Here is a 21,997-nt window from a genome sequence, read left to right as displayed (position 1 = left end):
ATAAATATCACTAGCTACATTATTTTCCCTCCTAATCCAGACAATGAAAGGTAGGTGTGTCAGGCTCATTTTACAGATGAGGAAACTGAGGCTTTGGAACACATGTGTCAAACACAAGGCCCGCGGGCCAAATCCAGCCCGCCAGGCCTTGCAATGTGGCCCGCACCGCGCTGTCATCACTGCACTCCGCTGTCAGTTTATGACATTGTCAGTTTATGACTGTTCAGTAAACCATTCGACCTGCGATTTAGGCTGGATTTTAGATTTTGGCCCCTTCTCTGATTGAGTTCGACACCCCTACTTTGGAACTTGTCAGAGGTCACTCAGCTGGTGAGTGGCCAAAGAGGAAGACAAGCTGTGTCTAATGCAAAAGCACATGCTGCTTGCAAAAACTTACTCTTTCAATCCAAATTATTTGGTCAAGGTTTGTTCACGTAAGTATAGGTGATATTTTTACTTTCTTCCAGCTTGTTCCTAGAGAGAGGCTTCTGATCTAGAGTGTCTAATGCAACACCAAGAAGTTTAAATTTTGTTCTGAGTCATTCATCGTATGACTTGATTTCCTTATCTGTAAAGTGGAAATCATTTTTTTTTTCTTGTTTTCTCTAGGGAAAAAAAAATTATGAGAACTGAAGCTCTGGATTTAAGACAGAGTTATTAGTTTAGTTCAATTTCAGTTTTTGTGATAATTCCTTTCCTTTTAATGAAGAAATAAAAAGAAAACTTTGGTATAGGTAAGTGAAATTCCCTTTCACGTAGACCAGGTCTGAGGCAAATGCCTAGAATGTACCAAAAAAAAGTTTAGTAATCAAGATCAATACTACTTTGAGGTAGTATTTTAAAATTTTTAAATTAATGTCAAAAATCATGATAAAAATACCAAACTTTAAGTAAAGGCAGTACTGCTAACACTGCTTCACAGGACCATGCTAAAAGCTGAGGCCTTAAGGGAAATACTGATCTTCCTTTACTTGAACTTTTGGTATTTGGTTTATCATTTTGGCATTAATTTTGATATTTTAGAACATACTGCATTAAAATATTATTGACCTTAATTACTGATTCCCCCCGCTCCCCCCATCTCCCTTAAATTTTGTGCCTGAGTCAAGTGCTCACTCCCATCACACTAACTCTGACCTAGCTAGGCAATCTCTGGATTCAAACTTGAACAGCTACTTAATTGACCTTGTGAAGGTCAAGTTCAGCATGCTCAGTCTCATCATTCCATCCAAACATGCTTCTCCTATTATTCCTAATTTCATTAACAACATGATTTCATTTTGACTCAGCACCCTCATTTTATCTCCACGCTCATCAGCTAGGTGTCCAGAATTTTTCCCAGCTGCCCACTCTCTGACTTCCACCTTCTGATTCCCATCTTCACTGCCAGAGTGCCCACCTCCCCCTTCGTTCAATCCCTCCCCTCAGTGATCTGCAGAGGATGGACCTGTGTGGGTCCCTGGGGAGTGAGGCTGTAGCCTCCAGGTGAAGCTGCCCAGATGACCATGCTTATAATGTCTAGCCTCCCCTTTGCTCTCTTCCTTTTACTAATATTAATAACCTCGCTAGTTACAACAATAACAGTAACAACTGCTGAAAAGATGTCATTGAATAGTTGATTTTGGATTAAATTACATTAAAAAATCAAGTTATCAATCTTCTCTCAGGCTAGTTAGAAACAGGTAAGGTGAGTAAGTTTTTTTACTAAGAGTCAGGAGGTTTGAGGTGTCAGCTTGTGGTTGAATTCATGGTAGGTGATCTTCTAGAATGTTAATGACTAAGGAGAAATGTTGCATAGCTTAACCCTGGAAATAAATAACTAACTTAAATAGTATAATTGATTCATTGTGCATGCAATTCATTGAGTTGTTATACACACACACACACACACACACACACACACTAGTTAGCTTCAAATAATCTTCATTCCCCAAGTTGCAGACTCTTAAAGTTGAAAAGCTCTTATTTTATTTTCATCACAGCATTGTGACCACAGAGTTGTTGAAATTAAATATATGCCAAAGACAGGAAGTAGACTTTTGTCCAAGGAGAAAAAAATGCTTCTAGAGTGCTACTTATTTGCTTTCCTTTCATTACAAACAACAAAATAATATAATTAATAATAGATTTCTTTTACTGGTAGTCCTTAAAGGAAACCAAAGTTTTGCCACCCCCAAATCTGTGCTTTTTGGGATATTGATTTTAAGCTAGTTATTAAGAATGTAAGTCTCAGGAAAAATGTTTCACCATCCCCTCCTTTTCTGCCCAAGAGACTTGTTAGAAAAACTGGCAAATAAATCTACTTTGAATTGAGTATGGTGGGTGGGAGGACATCTAGCCTGGGGTATGTTTACTAAGTTACCCCCCATCTTACCCACCCCCAACACACATCTCATTGTTTTGGGCTTTTCTAGCAAAAGTTTACTTACAGGCTCTCCCTCAATTACCTGCAAATTGCTCATTTTCACTTCTAAAATCTAAGACTGCATCCCTTCCTTCTCTCCTATGTCCAAAATGTCATATATACCCAATTTTGCCTCACTGTCTTTGGAATTTTCATGCTTATATGAATATTCTGTGCATACATATTACAAATTTGATTTTCTCCTTTTAGTCTGACTCTATTAGTTTGATTATTAGCCAAGCTAAAGAACTTTGAAAGTACAAGGAAAAGCATTATTATATTTTAGTTCACACATTCTGCTGTTAGTAACTTACGTTTGATTTACCAAATTATTTGAGGGTTTAAGCATAGAAACTGCAGTTAAAAACTTGAGTGCTTTGAGGATTAAAAAAGATCATGTATGGCAAACCCCTGACTACACAGTCAATATACATGAGGTTAATTAATAATCAGCAGGGATCTTAGCCCCAGTAATTATCAAAGATATGTTATGATTAAAGTGAAAATATATTCTAAGGAAGGGTATTTCATCCCTCTTCATACTAGACAAATTAAAACTTATTTTAAAATTCACCTTTCTTCTAAAGAAAAAAAAAAGAGCATTAATCAGGATCTAGGACTTTCCCTTTCACTAATGAGTTATTTAAAAATTGCACAGTAATGCCTCAGTAAGTACTAAGGTAAAAGTTTTATTAGCCTTCAATGTCTGCCGTTTTGATTAATAATCTATATTTTGTAAGCCTGCTTACTATAGTAGATAAAATCAGCACTTTCATCTTATATTTTTATTATAAATAAAATCATTTGTTATTATTATTATTTTTTTTAATATATTTTATTGATTTTATACAGAGAGGAAGGGAGAGAGATAGAGAGTTAGAAACATCGATGAGAGAGTCATCGATCAGCTGCCTCTTGCACACCCCCTACCGGGGATATGCCCACAACCAAGGTACATGCCCTTGACCGGAATCGAACCCGGGACCCTTCAGTCCCCAAGCCGATGCTCTATCCATTGAGCCAAACCGGTCCCGGCTCATTTGTTATTATTATTGTTATGTTATTATATAGGAAATAGCTAACCCCTGTAAGATTATTGAGAGAGGACATCATCATCAGTTTAGGAGATTACATATTAGAGAATGCTTATGCCTAAAAGAAAAGTTGAGAATCCAAGGTCTTGTGGAGATTTATGATTTTAAAATGATAATTTTTGCTTTACGCTTATATTTATGTGAGTAGAGATCTGAAGATAATTGTGGTTTTAAAATATAAAATTGAGCTAAAACTGCTTGAGATTATAACAACTTTTGTTTCTCTGATTTTTATAAATGTGTCTATTTATTAATAATTACAATTAACATGTTATTCAGTTTTGTTTGTAGCCCTGAGTTTACCAGCTTGTGAGAAATAACTTCATATTTTCAAGAAATACTTCAACAATTACTTAGCATAGACATGATCAGATCTTCATTTTGTTGTGCAGGTACTTACAAAAGTAAAGTTCATTAGTTCACCTAAACCAAAAATAGCAGATTGTTTAAGAAAGTCAAGATTTCCTTCCCACTGACCAGAAATCACTTCCTTCAGCTAATTCTCTTCTTGATTCAACATCTCTTAATATGAGTTTAAATTAAGCAACTTGGCTGGCATTCCTTTCACTCTTAGCTTCCCCTTACCTTGATATATGGAGGTTTCTATGGACTATTCAAATTTATCGAAAGGATTGTTGAAAATATTTTACTTTATTATTTCAGAGAACTCTATATTCTGCATCTGACAAAACTAAGAAAAAGGGAACACTTCTTTATCTAATGGCACAATAATAAATTATAGCAATAAAATATCAAATGGAAAACATTTGGAACAAGCATGTCAAACTTGCGACCCATGGGCCACATGCCTTGTTTATTTGGCCCATGTTAGCCTTTGAGTTTGATATGCTTAATTTAGAAGGATTTTATCTGATTGGAAAAATATAGGAAAAAAATAATAGGAGCCCCAATATCTCATTACTATCTAACAGGGTACTGGCAGTCTTGGACAATACAATAAGATCAGAAAAAATAATAAAAGATATTAGTAATTACTAGAAAAAAACTTATTAATGGCAGATAGTAATCTTATGTAATAAATAGGTAATATGAAAATCAACTGTCACGCCCTCGAACAAGATGGCTGCGCCCATCTGGTCACAGATGGCCACCACAAGATGGCTGGCAGGGGAGGGCAGTTGGGAGCGATCAGGCCAGGAGGGGAGCAGTTAGGCATTGATCAGGCTGGCAGGAGAGTGGTTAGGGGGTGATCAGGCTGGCAGGCAGAAGCAGTTAGGGGCAATCAGGCAGGCAGGTAAGCAAGTGGTTGGGAACCAGCAGTTCTGGATTGTGAGAGGAATGTCCGACTGCTGGTTTAGGACTGATCCCTGGGACATCCCCTGAGGGGTCCCAGATTGGAGAGGGTGCAGGCTGGGCAGAGGGACCCCCATCCCCAGTGCACCGGGCCTGTAGTCTGAGAATAAAAAGCTAAGAAATCTCCTAACAAACTAATAGAATAAGAAAGTCAAACAAGATTATTAAATAGTTAGAATGTGTTATAAAGTGAGATATAAATTTAAATACTAAAAACTGTATGTGTATTTGATTTCTGAGTAAAAAAAATGATTTCTTAATACCCAAAATACCATGAAATATAAATATAAAGGAAAATTTTATCACTTTGACTACGTTCAACTAAAGATGTGGCCTCAAAACAGGACAAAAAAATACAAAATTAAATGATGGGTGGTAGACTGTGAAAATCTTTTCACTTCCTGTAAATAACTAAGAATATTAGGAATATATAAAAACAAAAGGATGCAGCCAAAATAAAGTCAAGGAACTTTATGGAAAAGTAATGTGAACATATGGAGTAATCTGGCCACTAAAATATATAAAGAGTGCTCATTGATTTAAGCCTCACTATTAATTGGAAGAACTACATAAATAGTATTTGAGTGTTTTCTATGGTTTGGCACTATAGTACTTTTTTTTTTTTTTTTTTTTTTTTAGAAAGTACTTTTATTTGTTTAAAAATATTAAAAATGTTTTGGCTCAGTGAATAGAGTGTCTGCCTGTGCATTGAAGGGTTTTGCACATGGACCAGGTTTTGCAGTTAAGAAGCCTGGATATTGTTTCCAGATCCTCTTTACAAGCTGTGTCTCTTATAAAGTAGACCATGTAGGCTACTGAAAACATTTTGACTTAAGATGTAAAGACATCGGAGTTTTGAGCAGAGGAATGGCATGATGGGAACTGCCTTTTATTTTTAATTTTAAATATATATTATAATTTCAGAGAGGTAGGGAGAGGAAGAAAGAGATAGAAACATCAATGATGAGAAAGAATCATTGACTGGCTGCCTCTTGTGTGCCCCACACTGGAGATAAAGCCTGCAACCCACGCATTTGTCCTGACCAGGAATCTCCTAGTTCAGAGGTCCATGCTCAACACTGAGCCACACTTGCTGGGCAGGAATTGCCTTTTAGAAAAGCCAAACACTGCTGTTTGTTGAGCATAGACTGAGGTGGGGGACCTCCAGATAGGAGGCTATGCAATAATGCAGGAGAGAGATGAAGGGGATTCGCACCAGTGCATTTACTACAAGTGATTAAAAGTCGTTGGGTTATAGGATAATGTGAAGTAAAAAGGACAATCGTAAACTCACTTGTATAATGTATTTAATCCAGTATTTGCTACATTTATTTTTCTAAAGAATGCATTTCTTGTTCTTGGCTCAGCTGTTAAAATTCCAAGGAATTTTTATTATGCAGAACATCCTGTGGGAAATGATATCACTCATTGCCTCATCTTTCCACTTAATGTTGCTTATGCAAACAGAGCTATTAAATCCTCATTTGATTTTATTCCATTTAGTTTTCATAGTTAAACTGAAAAAAAAAAAGATAGGATAATTCACATGATAAAAATGTCAGTGGTATGAGTATCTACTCTTTTTTTCTTCACTTAAATGACAATTAGCAAATAGTTATCAAAAACAAAGAAATTTCAAGTTATTTGTTTATTTTCCCTCAAGATTTTAAAATAAAACAAAATTTTAGAAAATAATTTTAATTAATATGTTAAAGCAAAGACTTTTCCCCCTCTGGAATCAGAAATTCTCCAAGCCTAACCTTCAAGGACATTTTTTGCTGTTGTTGGACACTTTTGCATTGATTTTTAGAGAAAGTGGAAGGGAGGGGGTGGAGAGAAAGAGAGAGAAAGAGAGAGAGAAAGAGAGAGAGAGAGAGAGAGAGAGAGAGAGAGAGAGAGAGAGAGAGAGAGAGAGAAGGAGAGAGGGAGGGAGGGAGGGAGGGAGGGGGAGAGAGAGAGAGAGAGAGAGAGAGAGAGAGAGAGAGAGAGAGAGAGAGAAACATCCATGTGAGAGAGACATATGGATTGGTTGCCTCCTGCATGGGGCCCTTCGGGGCGCTGTGGATCAGCCTGCAACGGAGATATAAGGTACTTGCCCTTGACCAGAATCAAACCCGGGACCCATACAGTCTTCAGGCCAACACTATCCACTGAGCCAAACTGGTTAGGACCAAGGACAGTTTTTGTCTCAGAGATCTCTCTTTTAATATATTTGAATGTTTGAAAAAACAAAAACACCAAAACTTCAAAACATATATTGGGGGGAAAAGAAAAAGAAAGATTCAGGCTGTGATTTAATGTGCCATAAACCTACAAAATAAATGTTGATTGTCTTAGTTTATGTCACCTTATACATATGAACATAAAGTTCATATGTATAACTCTTGAATTCTTTTGAGAAATAGATACTACTCTAAGATTTCTGAAAAGAAATCTACTTCTAGGGGAAAATTTAAACCTTAAGAAATGGTGCTGTACCACAAAGTAAACTTTTCTCTCTCTCTCTTTTTTTTTTTTTTTTTTATCATTGGAAAATCCCCCTGGAAAAGGGTCCTTCTTGTATATTTCAACTCAGGTTGTCACATTGTTCTCTATATTTTTACCTTTTACCATTTATATCCTCCCCAGATAGCATGATATTTATCCTCTAAGAGAATATGTGGCTATATATATAATTCTTCTTGTTAAGTGAAGGATGCAAACCAACAGAATTTGCAATGCCTGCTTTAGGAAAGCTTGGTAATGAGTAAGCATTATTCTCGCTTATCTGCTTCTTAGCTTCACCTGAGGCTAGAACATCACTTTGACTTTGGGTGTTAACAGAAAGGGCAAGTTTTTTTCAGCATTTCCAGGTATGGTTGAGAGATCTAACTTTCACAAACTAAATCAAAGCCGTGATGACAGTATTCTTATCACTGTTACTGCAAGGGAATTTCAATGTAGGCAACTTTAGTTTGAAAAGTGACTTGTTGTTTTGGAACTTTTCTGTTCCTTCTGGCACAGTGCATATTTCCCTAGGATCCAGGACAATGCCCAAATCCACCCATGTTTTCATAAGGAAATGCACGGAAGATAAACATTCAAGAGAGATTTCTGGAAGCCCTCAGCTATCTAAAAGAACAAAGAGGTGTGAGATCAGAATTTCCGGAATCAACTTTTTTAAAACGTGAGGTTTACCTTACAGAGGTGATCCTCAAAACAGAGTAAGAATGGAAGAAAGGAAGACAGGAAAAGGAAAGAAGCCAAGGAAGTGGGTTCACTGGAGCTTCACTGTCTTGGGGAGCCTGGAGGAACACTGGAGGACAGGCCCCTCAGTTCAGTGTCAGGACTGTTGCTGGGCGCTTCTGACCTGTGGCCCTCCAGCAGCCAGAGCCTTCAGTAAGGAGAGGAAGTTAAGCAGAAATGCTCTGGCAGGATAGAGAGAGAGGATATAGGCAGCACCAACAGTGTCTACCAAGCCTGGAATTTTGACATGTCACTGGTAATTTTCCAGCATTCCATTGAAACCCAGGAAAAAATAATGATCACTTGATCAAGGGACTGGATTCTTTCTGGCTCCACTAAAAAATGATTTAAGCATCATGAAAATACTTTATTTATAGTTCCTATGATTGTAGAGCTTCTATAGGCTACCACCTTATTAAAAGGTGATAAATAAAAATCAAGCTTTAGTATTATGCTGTTATAAGTATTACTATTAAAATATATTGCTGAAGTTCATTTTCTAACATTAATTACCTGTACTTAGTGCAATGCTTAAATTTTAATCCAAAATGTCTCTTTTGCTGAAACCGGTTTGGCTCAGTGGATAGAGCGTCGGCTTGGGGACTGAAGGGACCTGGGTTCGATTCCGGTCAAGGGCATGTACCTTGGTTGTGGGCATATCCCCAGTAGGGGGTGTGCAAGAGGCAGCAGATTGATGACTCTCTCTCATCGATGTTTCTAACTCTCTATCTCTCTCCCTTCCTCTCTGTATAAAATCAATAAAATATATTTTTTTAAAAATGTCTCTTTCATAAGTTGTCACAAAGTTTGGTAAATTATACTGGGAATATATATATATATATATATATATGGAAAAGATTGTACTGTTACTAATAAATACTGTATCTTATTGTATTTGGAATTTGTTTTTTCCAAATAACAAATATTCCATTGGCAAAATGCAATTTTGAGGATTTTGTTATAATATTTAAAACTTGTATATGAAAATTTGAAAGAAAGTAAGCTAAGATTCAAGATACTGTATAAACTATTCATTTCATGATGAAGACCAGTACTTCATTTATTCTTGTATAAGTAAATCAGAAATAGTATTTTAAACTGGATAAAAATAAGGGAATCTATTTAAAATTTGGCAACTTAATCTTAAATGTACATAGAGTTGCATATTCTATTTCTGGAGCTGAACTTATTTCAGGGACACAAAAATTATTAAACAAAACTAAAATATTTGCTGAGCCTGGAGTAGCATGAACTGTGATTGCTTTTAGTAAGTTATAAAAGAAAGTTTTTCTTAGATGGTTTAAATGCATTAGCTTGAACTGAAAGAGGATTTGTACACTTTCAGAAGCTAATTAAAAAAAACATCACTAATGTCTCGGCTTGCAAGAGTTCCTTGACCTTTGCAAGCTGCAGTTAAACGGGGTTCTCTTCTCAGTGAGTGGCTCTAAATCCTGCCACAAGCCAATGGGAGATGTTAAAAGTCACAAAGAAGGAAACTCTCTCCATAAGCGTTTTCACTTTGTAATTAAATAAAATGTGAGGTCAATTATGTTTCAAAAAATTCTTCAGCCCTAACTGGGTTTGCTCAGTGGGTAGAGCCTCGGCCTGAGAACATAAGGGTGCTGGGTTCAATTCCATGCTCAGGTTGTGAGTGTGATCCCTGGGCAGGGGGGGGGGGGGGGGGGTAGTGGTGCAGGAGGCAGCCTATCAATGATTCTCTATCATCATTGATGTTCCTATCTCTCTTTTCCTCTCCCTTCCTGTCTGAAATCAATAATATATATATATATTTAAAAAAAAATTCTTCAGTTGAAGTTCCATTTGTAACAATACTGATCCCTGGTGGTTGTATAGTTTATATTATGTTGCCTCCAAGAAAATTAATTTCAACTCAAGTCTGTAATTCTAACTGTAACAAGTGAAATATTTAACTAAACACACCTTCAAAAGGTAACACTTTCCTTTATTTTGAGTAAAAGTGATTAAATTCCCTGAATAACAGGGTTATGAATGAGGCTTTCTGGATTTTGCAATTTTTTTCCTAATAGTTCATAAGGGTTAACATTCATTGAACACCTTGATATTCCAGACTCTGTTGTAAGCACTTTGTATGTATTTGTCTCTTTCATTACTTAAAACAACCATATAATTTATGTAGTATTTCTATCCCATGTTGTAAAGAAGGAAAGAGGCTTAATAACTTGTCCAAAATTATTAGAGTATCATAACAGAGGTAATCTGATTCCAGAGGCCACACTCTTAGCTGCTTTCCTATATTTTCCCATTGAAATAAATTTATTTTTTCTAGGTGTGTGTGTGTGTGTGTGTGTGTGTGTGTGTGTGTGTGTGTTATCAGTACTAATGCTTTTTTTCTTATTGAGTTATATTTATGTGTTGAATTATAAATCTAAGTATAGGATTTTTTCTTTCAGAATCATGTAATGAATCCCCATGTAACCATCACCTAGCATAAAAGTGATCAATTTCTAGCCCAAATTCTTCAAACACACCTCCAACATATCTCTTTCCATTCCTCATATTGTGATATAGCACATAATTTTATCAGTAATTATCTTTTAGGAGGTTTCCCCTAAAAGATAAAAATGCTTTTATTTTTTAAGCATAAGCATAGCTCCACTATGACATATAAAAAATGAACATTAATTCATTGATATTGAATACCCAAGCAAAATTCAAGTTCTTCAGTTATCTTCTAAAGTCATAAATAATTTTTGTTTTGCTTAACAGTTTGTTTGTTTGTTTGATTTGGGCTATTTATTTTCTTTTGGTCCAAACTTTCCTAAGACCTGAGTAGTAACTTCTTTTATTCCCCCTCACAGGATATAACAGTTCCAAAAGCAAGATTCCTAATGGCTATAGTGTTTTGGTTTTTTAAAAATATATTTTTATTGATTTCAGAAAGGAAGGGAGAGAGAGAGAGATAGAAACATGAATGATGAGAATCATTGATTGGCTGCCTCCTACATGCCCCCTACTAGGGGATTGAGCCTATAACCCGAGCATGTGCCCTTCACCGGAACTGAACCCAGGACCTTTCAATCTTCAGGTTGAAGCTCTCTCCACTGAGCAAAACTGGCTAGGACTGGCTGTAGTCTTTTGTCTACTTTATTATATCATTTAAAGCGAAGGTTTGCCACTGGGTGGCAGTGCATTACTTGGGATTTTTATCCCAGTTTATAAACAGACACAAAGAATTTTGTCGGTACTGGTGTCCCTAGTGTTCAATTTTATCGTGTTTTTTTCCTGATGGAAATGACAATAGAGTTTAGCTTACTCAATTTCTTACAATTTTGGAAATAAAATTAACCTATCTGATACCCACCCCCCTGCTTTCTCTTTTTTCTCTCCAAAGGATATACATGATTCTTTCTAAAAACCTCATGTTCAAGCATCTATTTATGTTGAGTTCACTAATATTAGTTGTTTTGGATGCCAAAATACATATAATATAGCCCTGGATTTTCATAAAATAATAAATACGTGGCTAGAAAATATATCGGTCTATAAGAATATGGTGCTAAATGCCAAGATCAGTCCTAACAGTTACTTCCATGGGAAATTAAAGATCCCTGAAGTTAGAGAAGATTGCTGCAGATTCTCAGGGCAATTAAGTTCAATTCTGATCCTTGAGGATAGCAGCGTTCTTAATAAAAAAGAGAGGGAGGTGGTGATTTGAATGGGTGAACAGCGTAAAAACGACCGGAATTCTCTTTAATGCTCTCATGAATGTCTTTCCAGAATTTTATAATAGAAATATACTATTTCATGGTTAGGTGGTTCAAGTTATATATAGAACCATCCAAATTCTACTCTCTGGTAGATAATTTTGAGTGCGTAATAAAAATTTATTGCACATGAATATCTAGGGAATGTGCAGAGATGTGCCACTCAGTATCCACAAATTTGGGAAGATAACATGATGTGGGAAATAAAAACCTCAACCCTCTGACTTTTATGTTTCCAGGTACTTAAGAATATTCATACTTTTAAAAAGCGACTTGAATAACATATGTTTATACAAACAAGTTAACTTAAAATTCATTGTAGTAATAATTTCATCATATAACTGGTAACTGCAGTTTGAAATACTCTATAAATTAATCATGAAGTAAAACTGGTTCTAAGTTATGCCAGAATAAGGATAAGGATGTTTCTTTACTTAGGCAGAAGGAGTAATATTAGCAGATGCCATAATGTAGCTAAACACTTTAACTTCTATTTTATCTCTTTTATGAAAGGGAACAATTGCAAAAGTGAAAATAACCAAATGAATAGGAATGATTTGAAGCTTGAGATAAATGAAAACAAAACAAAACAAAACAATCCAACATAGTTATTTACATGAATTCAGGCCCATAAAACCACACGAGTTACATTTCAATGAGAGAAGAGGCAGCAGGAAATGAGGTGGTACTTTCTAAAACTTGTTGAGAGAAGAAGGTTGTTTTACCTGGTAACACATTATTGATGTTTTCCTTTATGTGTTTTTAAAAATATATTTTATTGATTTTTTACAGAGAGGAAGAGAGAGGGATAGAGAGTTAGAAACGACGACAAGAGAGAATCATCGATCAGCTGCCTCCTGCACACCCCCCACTGGGGATGTGCCCGCAACCAAGGTACATGCCCTTGACCAGAATCGAACCTGGGACCTTTCAGTCCACAGGCCGATGCTCTACCACTGAGCCAAACTGGTTTCGGCTCTTTATGTATTTTTATGACTAAAATAATTACAGAAGTTTCATACATACTGCATAAGTTACATACTCAGGAATACTGGCAGAGCTACAGGAATTTCTTAGAAAACTTGATATATATATTTGAAAAGCAAAAACAAAATCCATTAATGATTTTAAATGGCCATTTCATTACACATTTGTGAAACTAGGTATTGAAAAACTTATAATAGACCATAATGGGGAAGCAAACTGTTTTGAAAAGGATATAACTATAGACTTAGCCATTTTTAAATTAATTAGTATAACATAGCCCAACAACTTAGTGTATCCAAAAATGCAAACTTAAATTTAAAAGTTAAAAATCATAACATAGAAAACTGAATTTATAAAACCTTATTCTCTCTAATTCTCATAATTTTTCATGGAGTTCCAGTCTTTATCACCTCTGTGCTATTTCCTGAATTATGACATTTTTTTTATTGCTAACTAGTATTCCTTTATTTTTTATTTTTTTATTAAATTATTATCTGTGGCAGCAGCTGCCAGGCTGGGAGCGGTCAGGCCCGGAGCAGCGGCTGCCAGGCTGGGAGCGGCCAGGCCCGGAGCAGCAGCTGCCAGGCCCGGAGCAGCGGCTGCCAGGCTGGGAGCGGCCAGGCCCAAAGCAGCCGGGTCGGGTGCACCCAGGCCCGGAGCAGCAGCTGCCAGGCTGGGAGCGGCCAGGCCCGGAGCAGCCGGGTCTGGTGCGGCCAGGCCCGGAGCAGCAGCTGCCAGGCTGGGAGCGGCCAGGCCCGGAGCAGCCTGGTCGGGTGTGGCCAGGCCCAGAGCAGCAGCTGCCAGGCTGGGAGCGGCCAGGCCCGGAGCGGCCGGGCCTGGAGCATCCGGGCCCAGAGCAGCCGGGTCAGGTGCGGCCAGGCCCGGAGCAGCAGCAGCCAAGTCCAGAGCAACTAGGTCGGGAGCGGCAGTGGCCAGACCCGGAGCAGCTGGTTGTGGAACGAACCAGAGCAACAGAGGCCAGGCCCGGAGCAGCCAGGCCCGGAACAGCTTGCTCCTCGCCTGCCCCCGCCCCAAGGCTGCCTCTCAGACATGGCTGGAAACTTTTGCGGGAACTTGAGGGTCTGCTGAATCAAGTGATGAAGGCTTAGATCTGGATGTGTTGTGTTAGTATAGCGCTTGGGTGTTGATCTGTGAGTGCCTTGGGTGGGGCCTGGATGAGGCTGGTTGACCTATTTGGAAATGTCTTTTGTGTGAAGTGTATCATTGGGCATGTGGATGTATTATTGATATGAGAAAATGCTAAGTAACTGATTTACTATCTGAAAAGGTATTTACTATCGGGGAAAGGGAGGGAGGAAGAGACTGAACATAAATAAACTGTGCACCTATGGATGAGGACAATGGGGGATGGGGAGGGAGCGGAGGGTGGGGTGGGAACCTGGTGTAGGGGGGAAGAAATGAGGAACCTTTGTAAAAATATGAACAATAAAGATTGATTTAAAAAAAAAAATTATTATCTGTGTACATTTCTTACCATTGCCCTCCCTCCCCCCACTTCTCATACATGCCCTCCCTCCCCAGAGTTTTGTGTCCATTGGTTGTACTTATATGCATGTATACAAGTCTTTCAGTTGATCTCTTATCTCCCCCAGATCTCCCTACCCTCCCCGCTGTAATTTGACAGTCTGCTTGTTGCTTTACTGTCTATTTCTTTTGGTTCATCAGTTTATAATGTTCTTTATTATTGATAAATGAGTGAGGTCATGTGGTGTTTCTCTTTCATTGACTGGCTTACTTCACTCAGCATGATGTTCTCCAGTTCCATCCAGGTTGCTGCAAATGATGAGAATTCCTTCCTTTTTATGGCAGCATAGTATTCCATTGTGTAGATGTACCATGGTTTTTGGATCCAATCATCTGCTGACGGGCACCTAGGCTGTTTCCAAATCCTAGCTATTGTAAATTGTGCTGCTATGAACATAGGGGTGCATATATCCTTTCTGATTGGTATTTCTAATTTCTTGGGATATATTCCTAGGAGTGGGATTACTGGGTCAAATGGGAGTTCCATTTTTAGTTTTTTGAGGAAACTCCATACTGTTCTCCACAGTGGTTGACCAGTCTGCATTCCCACCAGCAGTGCACGAGGGTTCCTTTTTCTCCGCAACCTCGCCAACACTTGTCGTTTGTTCATTTGTTGATGTTGGCTATTCTGACAGGTTTGAGATGGTACCGCATTGTTGTTTTGATTTGCATCTCTCGGATAATTAGTGACTTTGAGCATGTTTTCATGTGCCTCTTGGCCTTCCTTCTTTTGAGAAGATTTTATTTAGGTCCATTGCCCATTTTTTAATTGGCTCATTTATCTTCCTTTTATTAAGTTGTACAAGCTGTAGATGTTGGAGATTAAACCTTTATCAGTGATAACATTTGCAAATATGTTCTCCCATACAGTGGGCTTTCTTGTTGTTTTGTTGATGGTTTCTTTTGCTGTAAAAAAAGCTTTTTATTTTGATGTAGTCCCATTTGTTTATTTTCTCTTTAGCTTCCATTGCCCTAGGGGCAGTATCAGTGAAGAAGTTCTTTTGGCATATGTCTGAGATTTTGTTGCCTGTGGATGCCTCTAGTATTTTTATGGTTTCCCGTCTTATGTTTAAGTCCTGTATCCATTTTGAGTTTATTTTTGTGTATGGTGTAAGTTGATGATGTAGTTTCATTCTTTTGCATGTATCTGTCCAATTTTCCCAACACCATTTATTGAAGAGACTATCTTGACTCCATTGTATATTCATGCCTCCTTTGTCAAATATTAATTGAGCATAGTGATTTGGGTTGATATCTGGGTTCTCGATTCTATTCCATTGATCTATATGTCTGTTCTTGTGCCAGTACCAGGTAGTTTTGAGAACAGTGGCTTTGTAATACAGCTTGAAATCTGGTGTTGAGATCCCTCCTATTTTACTCTTCTTTCTCAGGATTGCTGTGGCTATCCCGGGTCTTTTATTGATCCAAATGAATTTTTGGAGAGTTCTTTCTAGATCAGTGAAATATGCCGTTGGTATTTTAATGGGGAGTACATTGAACCTATAAATTGCTTTGGGAAGTATGGACATTTTGACGATGTTGATTCTACCAATCCATGAACATGGTATGTTCTTCCATCTGTTTACATCTTCCTCTATCTCTTTTTTGTGTCATGTAGTTTTCTGCGTATAGGTCTTTTACCTCCTTAGTTAAGTTTATTCCTAGGTATCTTAATTTTTTTGGTGCAATGGTAAATGGGATTGCTTTTTTAATCTCTGTTTCTGTAAGTTCACTATTGGTGTATAGAAATGCCATAGATTTCTTGGCATTAATTTTGTATCCTGCTACATTGCCAAATTCATTTATTAAGTCAATTAGTTTTTTGATGGAGTCTTTTGGTTTTTTTATGTACAATATCATGTCATCTGCAAATAAGGATAACTTTACTTCTTCTTTTACAATTTGGATGCCTTTTATTTCTTCTTCTTGTCTAATTGCAATGGCTAGTACTTCCAGTACTATGTCAAACAGGAGTGGTGAGAGTGGGCATCCCTGTCTTGTTCCTGTTCTTAGAGGGAATGGTTTTAGTTTTTTCCCATTGAGTATGATGTTGGCTGTGGGTTTATCATATATAGCTTTTATTATGTTGAGGTATGATCCTTGTACTCCTACCTGGTTGAGAGTTTTTATCAGGAAAGGGTGTTGGATTTTATCAAATGCTTTTTCTGCATCAATTGATATGACTATATGATTTTTATTTTTCAATTTGTTTATGTGATGTATCACGTTTATTGATTTGTGGATATTGTACCATCCTTACATTCCCGGAATAAATCCTACTTGGTCATGGATGTTCTTTCTGATGTTCCGCTGGAGTCGATTTGCTAGAATTTTGTTGAGGATTTTGGCATCTAAGTTCATGAGGGGTATTGGCCTGTAATTCTCATTCATTGAGTTGTCTTTATCTGGTTTTGGTATTAGGGTGATGCTGGCTTCATAGAAGGAGTTTGGAAATGTTCCTTCCTCTTGAATTTTTTGGAATAGTCTGAGGAGGATAGGTTTTAGTTCTTCCTTGAATGTTTGGAAAAACTCTCCTGTGAAGCCATCTGGCCCTGGGCTTTTGTTTGCTGGAAGCTTTTTGATGACTGTTTCAATTTCTTCCCAAGCCACTGGTCTATTGAGATTTTTAGATTCTTCCTGATTGAGTTTTGGAAGGTTGTATTTTTCTAGGAATATGTCCATTTCATCGAGGTTGTCAAGTTTGTTGGAATAGAGTTGTCTGTAGTATTTTTGTAACAATCCTTTGTATTTCAGCAGGATCTGTTGTTATTTCACCGCTTTCATTTCTGATTTTGTTTATTTGGGTCCTCTCTCTTTGTTTCTTGGTTAGCCTGGCTAGAGGTTCATCAATTTTGTTTATCCTTTCAAAGAACCAGCTCTTGGTTTTGTTGATCTTATGTATTGTTTCTTTGGTCTCTATGTCATTTATCTCTGCTCTGATTTTTATTATTTCCTTCCTTCTGCTTACACTGGGCTTTTCTTGTTGCTCTTTTTTCTAACTCTTTGAGTTGTAGAATTAGATAATTTGTACCATTTTTTCTTGTTTTTTTGCAATAGGCTTGTAGAGATAGAACTTCCTTCTTAAAACTGCTTTTGCTGTGTCCCATAGATTTTGGATTGTTGTGTTTTCATTGTCATTTGTTGGCAGGACGTTTTTAATTTCTTTCTTGATTTCTCTGGTAACCCAGTCCTTATTTAATAGTATACTGTTTAGTCTCCATGTGTTTGATTTCTTTGGATTATTTTTATTATAGTTAATTTACAGTTTTATGCCACTATGATCTGAGAAGATGCTTGATATGATTTCTCTCTTCTTGAATTTGAAGAAACTTTGCCTATGTCCCAACATGTGGTCTATCTTTGAAAATGACCCATGTGCACTTGAGAAGAATGTATATTCTGTGGCTTTGGAGTGGAATGTTCTGAAGATGTCGATTAATTCAATCTGGTCTAGTGAATCATTTAGGATTGATATTTCTTTGCTGATTTTTTGTTTAGATGATTTGTCCAAAGGTGACAGTGGGGTATTGAATTATGACATTTAAATATCTTCTTTGATTTGTCACTTATGTATAACATGGGATTATAGTACAGTATCATAAAACCCATCAATGACTCATTCCCCTCAACTCTAAGCATAGAATCTGGTTAGCATTTTTCATGTGTCAGTGAGCATCTGCACTGAGGAATCTGTGACACAGAGCAGAGCCACAGACAAAGATTGCAAACCTGGTATGTTATTCCTTTGTTTCCCACTGTCCGCTTTCTTTTTTTTTTTTTTTTTTTTTTTTTTTTTAAATATATTTTATTGATTTTGTACAGAGAGGAAGGGAGAGAGATAGAGAGTTAGAAACATCAATGAGAGAGAGTCATCGATCAGCTGCCTCTTGCATACCCCCTACTGGGGATATGCCCGCAACCAAGGTACATGCCCTTGTCCGGAATCGAACCCGGGACCTTTCAGTCCCCAGGCCGACGCTCTATCCATTGAGCCAAACCGGTTTCGGCCCACTGTCCGCTTTCTTATTCCACCCCTAATGGCTTCCACCCCCTCTAAGTCTAATACACAGAGAGCTAGTTTTCCAGCATATACACTCTTATTGAAATCGACCTTTTCTCTTTACACCGTGGAGCGACCTTAGGCAAATCTTACTTTTCCAAGTATAAAACTGAGATAATCCCACTACCTACTTTACAGAATAGTCTGAAAATAAACTGAACAATTATGTGTGAAAATATTTGGTAAAGTTAAAAAACAACAACAACACACACACACATATATATGTGCGCGCACACACACTCATTTTATTTTTTTCATTCTGACAACTTCTAATCCATTTTAATTACAATTTACTTATAATTAAAACAACTACACATCTTTTGCTTTTGTTTTAAAGAGCCAATGAAAATTTCACGGATGAAAACAGACAGATATTCTGGATATGTAAGATACTGTAAAATTCTTTTCTTCCCGAAAGCAAGACGCTTTAAGATCCTTAAAAATTAGCAGAATCCATTCAAGTTTAGTAACAGATTTCAAAATCTTCTCTGGGTCTTTAAGTCATTTGCTGTTGCCATACTCCAGATGAAATTCTCGGTTGGAAGGAATTAAGACACCAAAGGGTTAAGGCACCAATTGAATGGTTTCCTGCTTGGAATTCATTGTCAGCAGCCTCCCTCAATTCTCTTTGGGCATGAGTTTAACAATGCAGGGGAAATATTTCTTCATCTTTTAAAAAATGGAGACCCTGGATTTGTGTGTGTATATGCATATGCACAGCTCTGAGCATTTACTAACCTAAACTAGTAGCAAATCAAAAGCAAAATAAGACAGTAACCTGTGTGACTGGGTTCGTTGCCTTATGCCCTTTCAACACATAATTTGAATTTTAACAATATTTACATTCATGACTGTCTTTGAAAAATAGTTATGTGGCCGAAACCAGTTTGGCTCAATAAATAGTGCGTCGGTTTGGGGACTGAAAGGTCCCGGGTTTGATTCCGGTCAAGGGCATGTACCTTGGTTGCGAGCATATCCCCAGTACGGGGGTATGTAAGAGACAGCTGATCGATGACTCTCTCTCATCGATGTTTCTAACTCTCTGTCTCTCTCCCTCCCTCTCTGTACAAAATCAATAAAATACATTTAAAAAGAAAAGAAAAATAGTTATGTGTAACCAAATAGCCAATTTATTTTATTGTTCAGTCTAAATCTATGTGATTTTCCTCACCTAAATCAGAAGATTCTTAACAACCTGGGAAGACATAACAGAACTACATTGATCAGCCAAAAGAAGTCTTAGCATTTTATTCTGATTTCTACCATGCCAATGCAAGGACTAGCTATTTAAATGTGCTACTATTACAATATTTTTAAGTACATGAGCCCTAGAAAAGAGATATCCTATCCATCCAACATCAAAATTAGTGCTTCACATGTCTTGGGAGATGGACAGGAAATTGCCAGATAGGAGAACACACACAATTCATATAAAGCAAACAAAACAAAACACAAGTCCATTGGCTCCATGTTAAGAAAATAACAAAATGTTTTTACATTGGTACTTCTCTTCATTGATTCCTTTTGAGGCAGAAAAGTCTCCTGAGTGACTGTTGGAATTTAGAATTACTCCAGATTATTATAACCGAGTGGCCAGAGGGATATGCTGCCATTATGTCCTTCAGCAGAAAGTAGCGCTGAGTTCCGTGAGGAATAATGAATGCCATGTTTGTTATGAAGGAAGCAAAATAAGAAATAAAGAAAACAACGAATGTTAGCACTGTTCTTAAGGCATTTATATGGACTTCTGTGCTGACACTTCTAAAACCACAAGATCCCTTTTGCATCCGATGAGTGTGCTTGTAGAGAGACATGAGTAACATAAAAGTGCACAACAGGAATATGGCTAAAGGAAATAGGAGTGAAAGACTGACAAGAAGCACTTCACTAATTTTGATTTTAGATGCGGTGTGTGTGGCATTTCTGAGGACATCGTCTGTGACATCGTCCGTTGCATGTTTAGGGTAATCTACCTCGATAGACAGAATTGCAATGCTCACCGAGGCCAGCAAGCTTCCCAGAAGCAGCCCAGGCATTAACTTTGAGATCCTGAATTTCAGCCAAAGAAACCAGGGATGAGTGAAGCCTACTAACTTGAGGCAGTAAAATACAGAAAGGCAGGTGGCAAACCAGACACTGGCAGAGCTAAAAAACATCCAAAGGAACACCATCACTGCACCATAAATTTTTGTCCGATAAAAAAGTGGAAAGAACATAGAGAAAAAAGTTTGTCCCATTAACATCATCAGCAGACCAACTCTAGACATCCCTAGACATATTAAAATGAGCTGCATTGGTGTTAGCTTTCTGCTTTTGATCAATTCCTTACAGCTGACGATTATCAGAAATCCATTGACTGTAATCCCTGTAATAAATTCTGCTGATATGATGATCGCATGAGGAATAGTTGATAAAGAGAAGGTCATGTTTCCTACCACAAATCTTAGCTTTTCCTTGTGGATGGTGTTAAATACCTCCTCTAGATGATCTTGCAGATAGGCACATATACTGAGAAATCTGATCTTCTGCCAACTCCTGGAGTAGAGACTTACAATAGACTTTTCCCCTAAGGTAGAAAATCAGAGGGAGACTTTTTGAATCTGATGCCCTTCAAATGAAACTGTGGGAATGCAAATCCAAAGATTTGAATGATGGTTAGGTCTTCCAATTACATCCTTCCAGTTGACATTATTTAATTCTTACTCATACTCAGTTTTGCCAAAAAAAAAAATTATAAATGTTTTGCTTAGGTTATTATTATTTCTTTTTTGCCTCCCCCCCCCACCCTCCTAATGATAATTACCACATCCTTGGGACAGACAATTATTTCCTATTATTTCCACAGTATCCAAATTCAGTGCACTTTTTTCTTGATAATAATTCCAAGATATTTTAACAGAATTTCTCCTTCCTCCCCTCCAAGCCCCATCACAGACAATTTCTTCTCTACCTTGAAAATCATTTTCTGTGACCTAACTTTGTATAAGAATCCTTCATTCCCCTAAGTGAACTTTTACATTTTTAAAGCCTTCCTGGTAGAATTCGGATCTGAGGATCAGCAAGCCAGTGATGAAAGTAGTCTATAATTAATCTACCTGCTGATGGCATCTAATGCTCATGTGAAGAGCATCATGTTAAAAAGTAGATGGTACAGAAACTTCTAACTACCAGCAGAGGGCATAATTACCTATGCGAAAAAATGGGCTTACTCTACTTCACATAACCTTGCTGAACTTTAGTCACAACACAGGTAAAATGCAAATGAATCATCATTAATTTATAAATGAGATATGGTGCTCAAAGTGCTTTAGCTCAGCAGTTAGGTCAGGCTAAGCACTCAACAAATGTTAACTATTAATATTACTACATGTCTGTTTTCAAACCACGTTTAACCAGCAAGAAAATAATGACTCTTTTTAGAAGTATTTTCAATAGCTTAAATATTTTCAATAAGAAATGAGATTGTAAGAGTATTGAAAATAGAAAAAAGGAAAGGACTAGACTTGCCACAGACTGTCTATACCAGTTATGGCTTTTAAAGCCTTCCAGAGCCATCCATAGAATTTGGATGGCTCTGGGATGGCTTTCATGGGCGGCTGACCCATAGAATCAACCGCCCATA

The 21,997-nt window shown here is 37.3% G+C and overlaps 1 protein-coding gene across 1 annotated transcript; it reads right to left on the bottom strand.

Moving 5' to 3' along the window:
- Nucleotides 1–19,886: 19,886 nt before the first annotated feature.
- On the bottom strand, nt 19,887–20,801 carry LOC311629291 (taste receptor type 2 member 2-like; the record flags this gene model as incomplete). The annotated part of the gene is made up of 1 exon (XM_084897278.1): nt 19,887–20,801. One exon carries the CDS (start codon nt 20,799–20,801, stop codon nt 19,887–19,889), a length of 915 nt encoding a protein of 304 aa, XP_084753404.1.
- Between the last annotated feature and the right edge of the window lie 1,196 nt (nt 20,802–21,997).

Source organism: Pipistrellus hanaki (assembly GCF_964339955.1).
Source record: "Pipistrellus hanaki genome assembly, chromosome: 10".
In the NCBI taxonomy this organism is placed as follows: domain Eukaryota; kingdom Metazoa; phylum Chordata; class Mammalia; order Chiroptera; family Vespertilionidae; genus Pipistrellus; species Pipistrellus hanaki.
The sequence above is the reverse complement of the archived record's forward strand: the minus strand, read 5'-3'. Positions and strand labels throughout refer to the sequence as shown.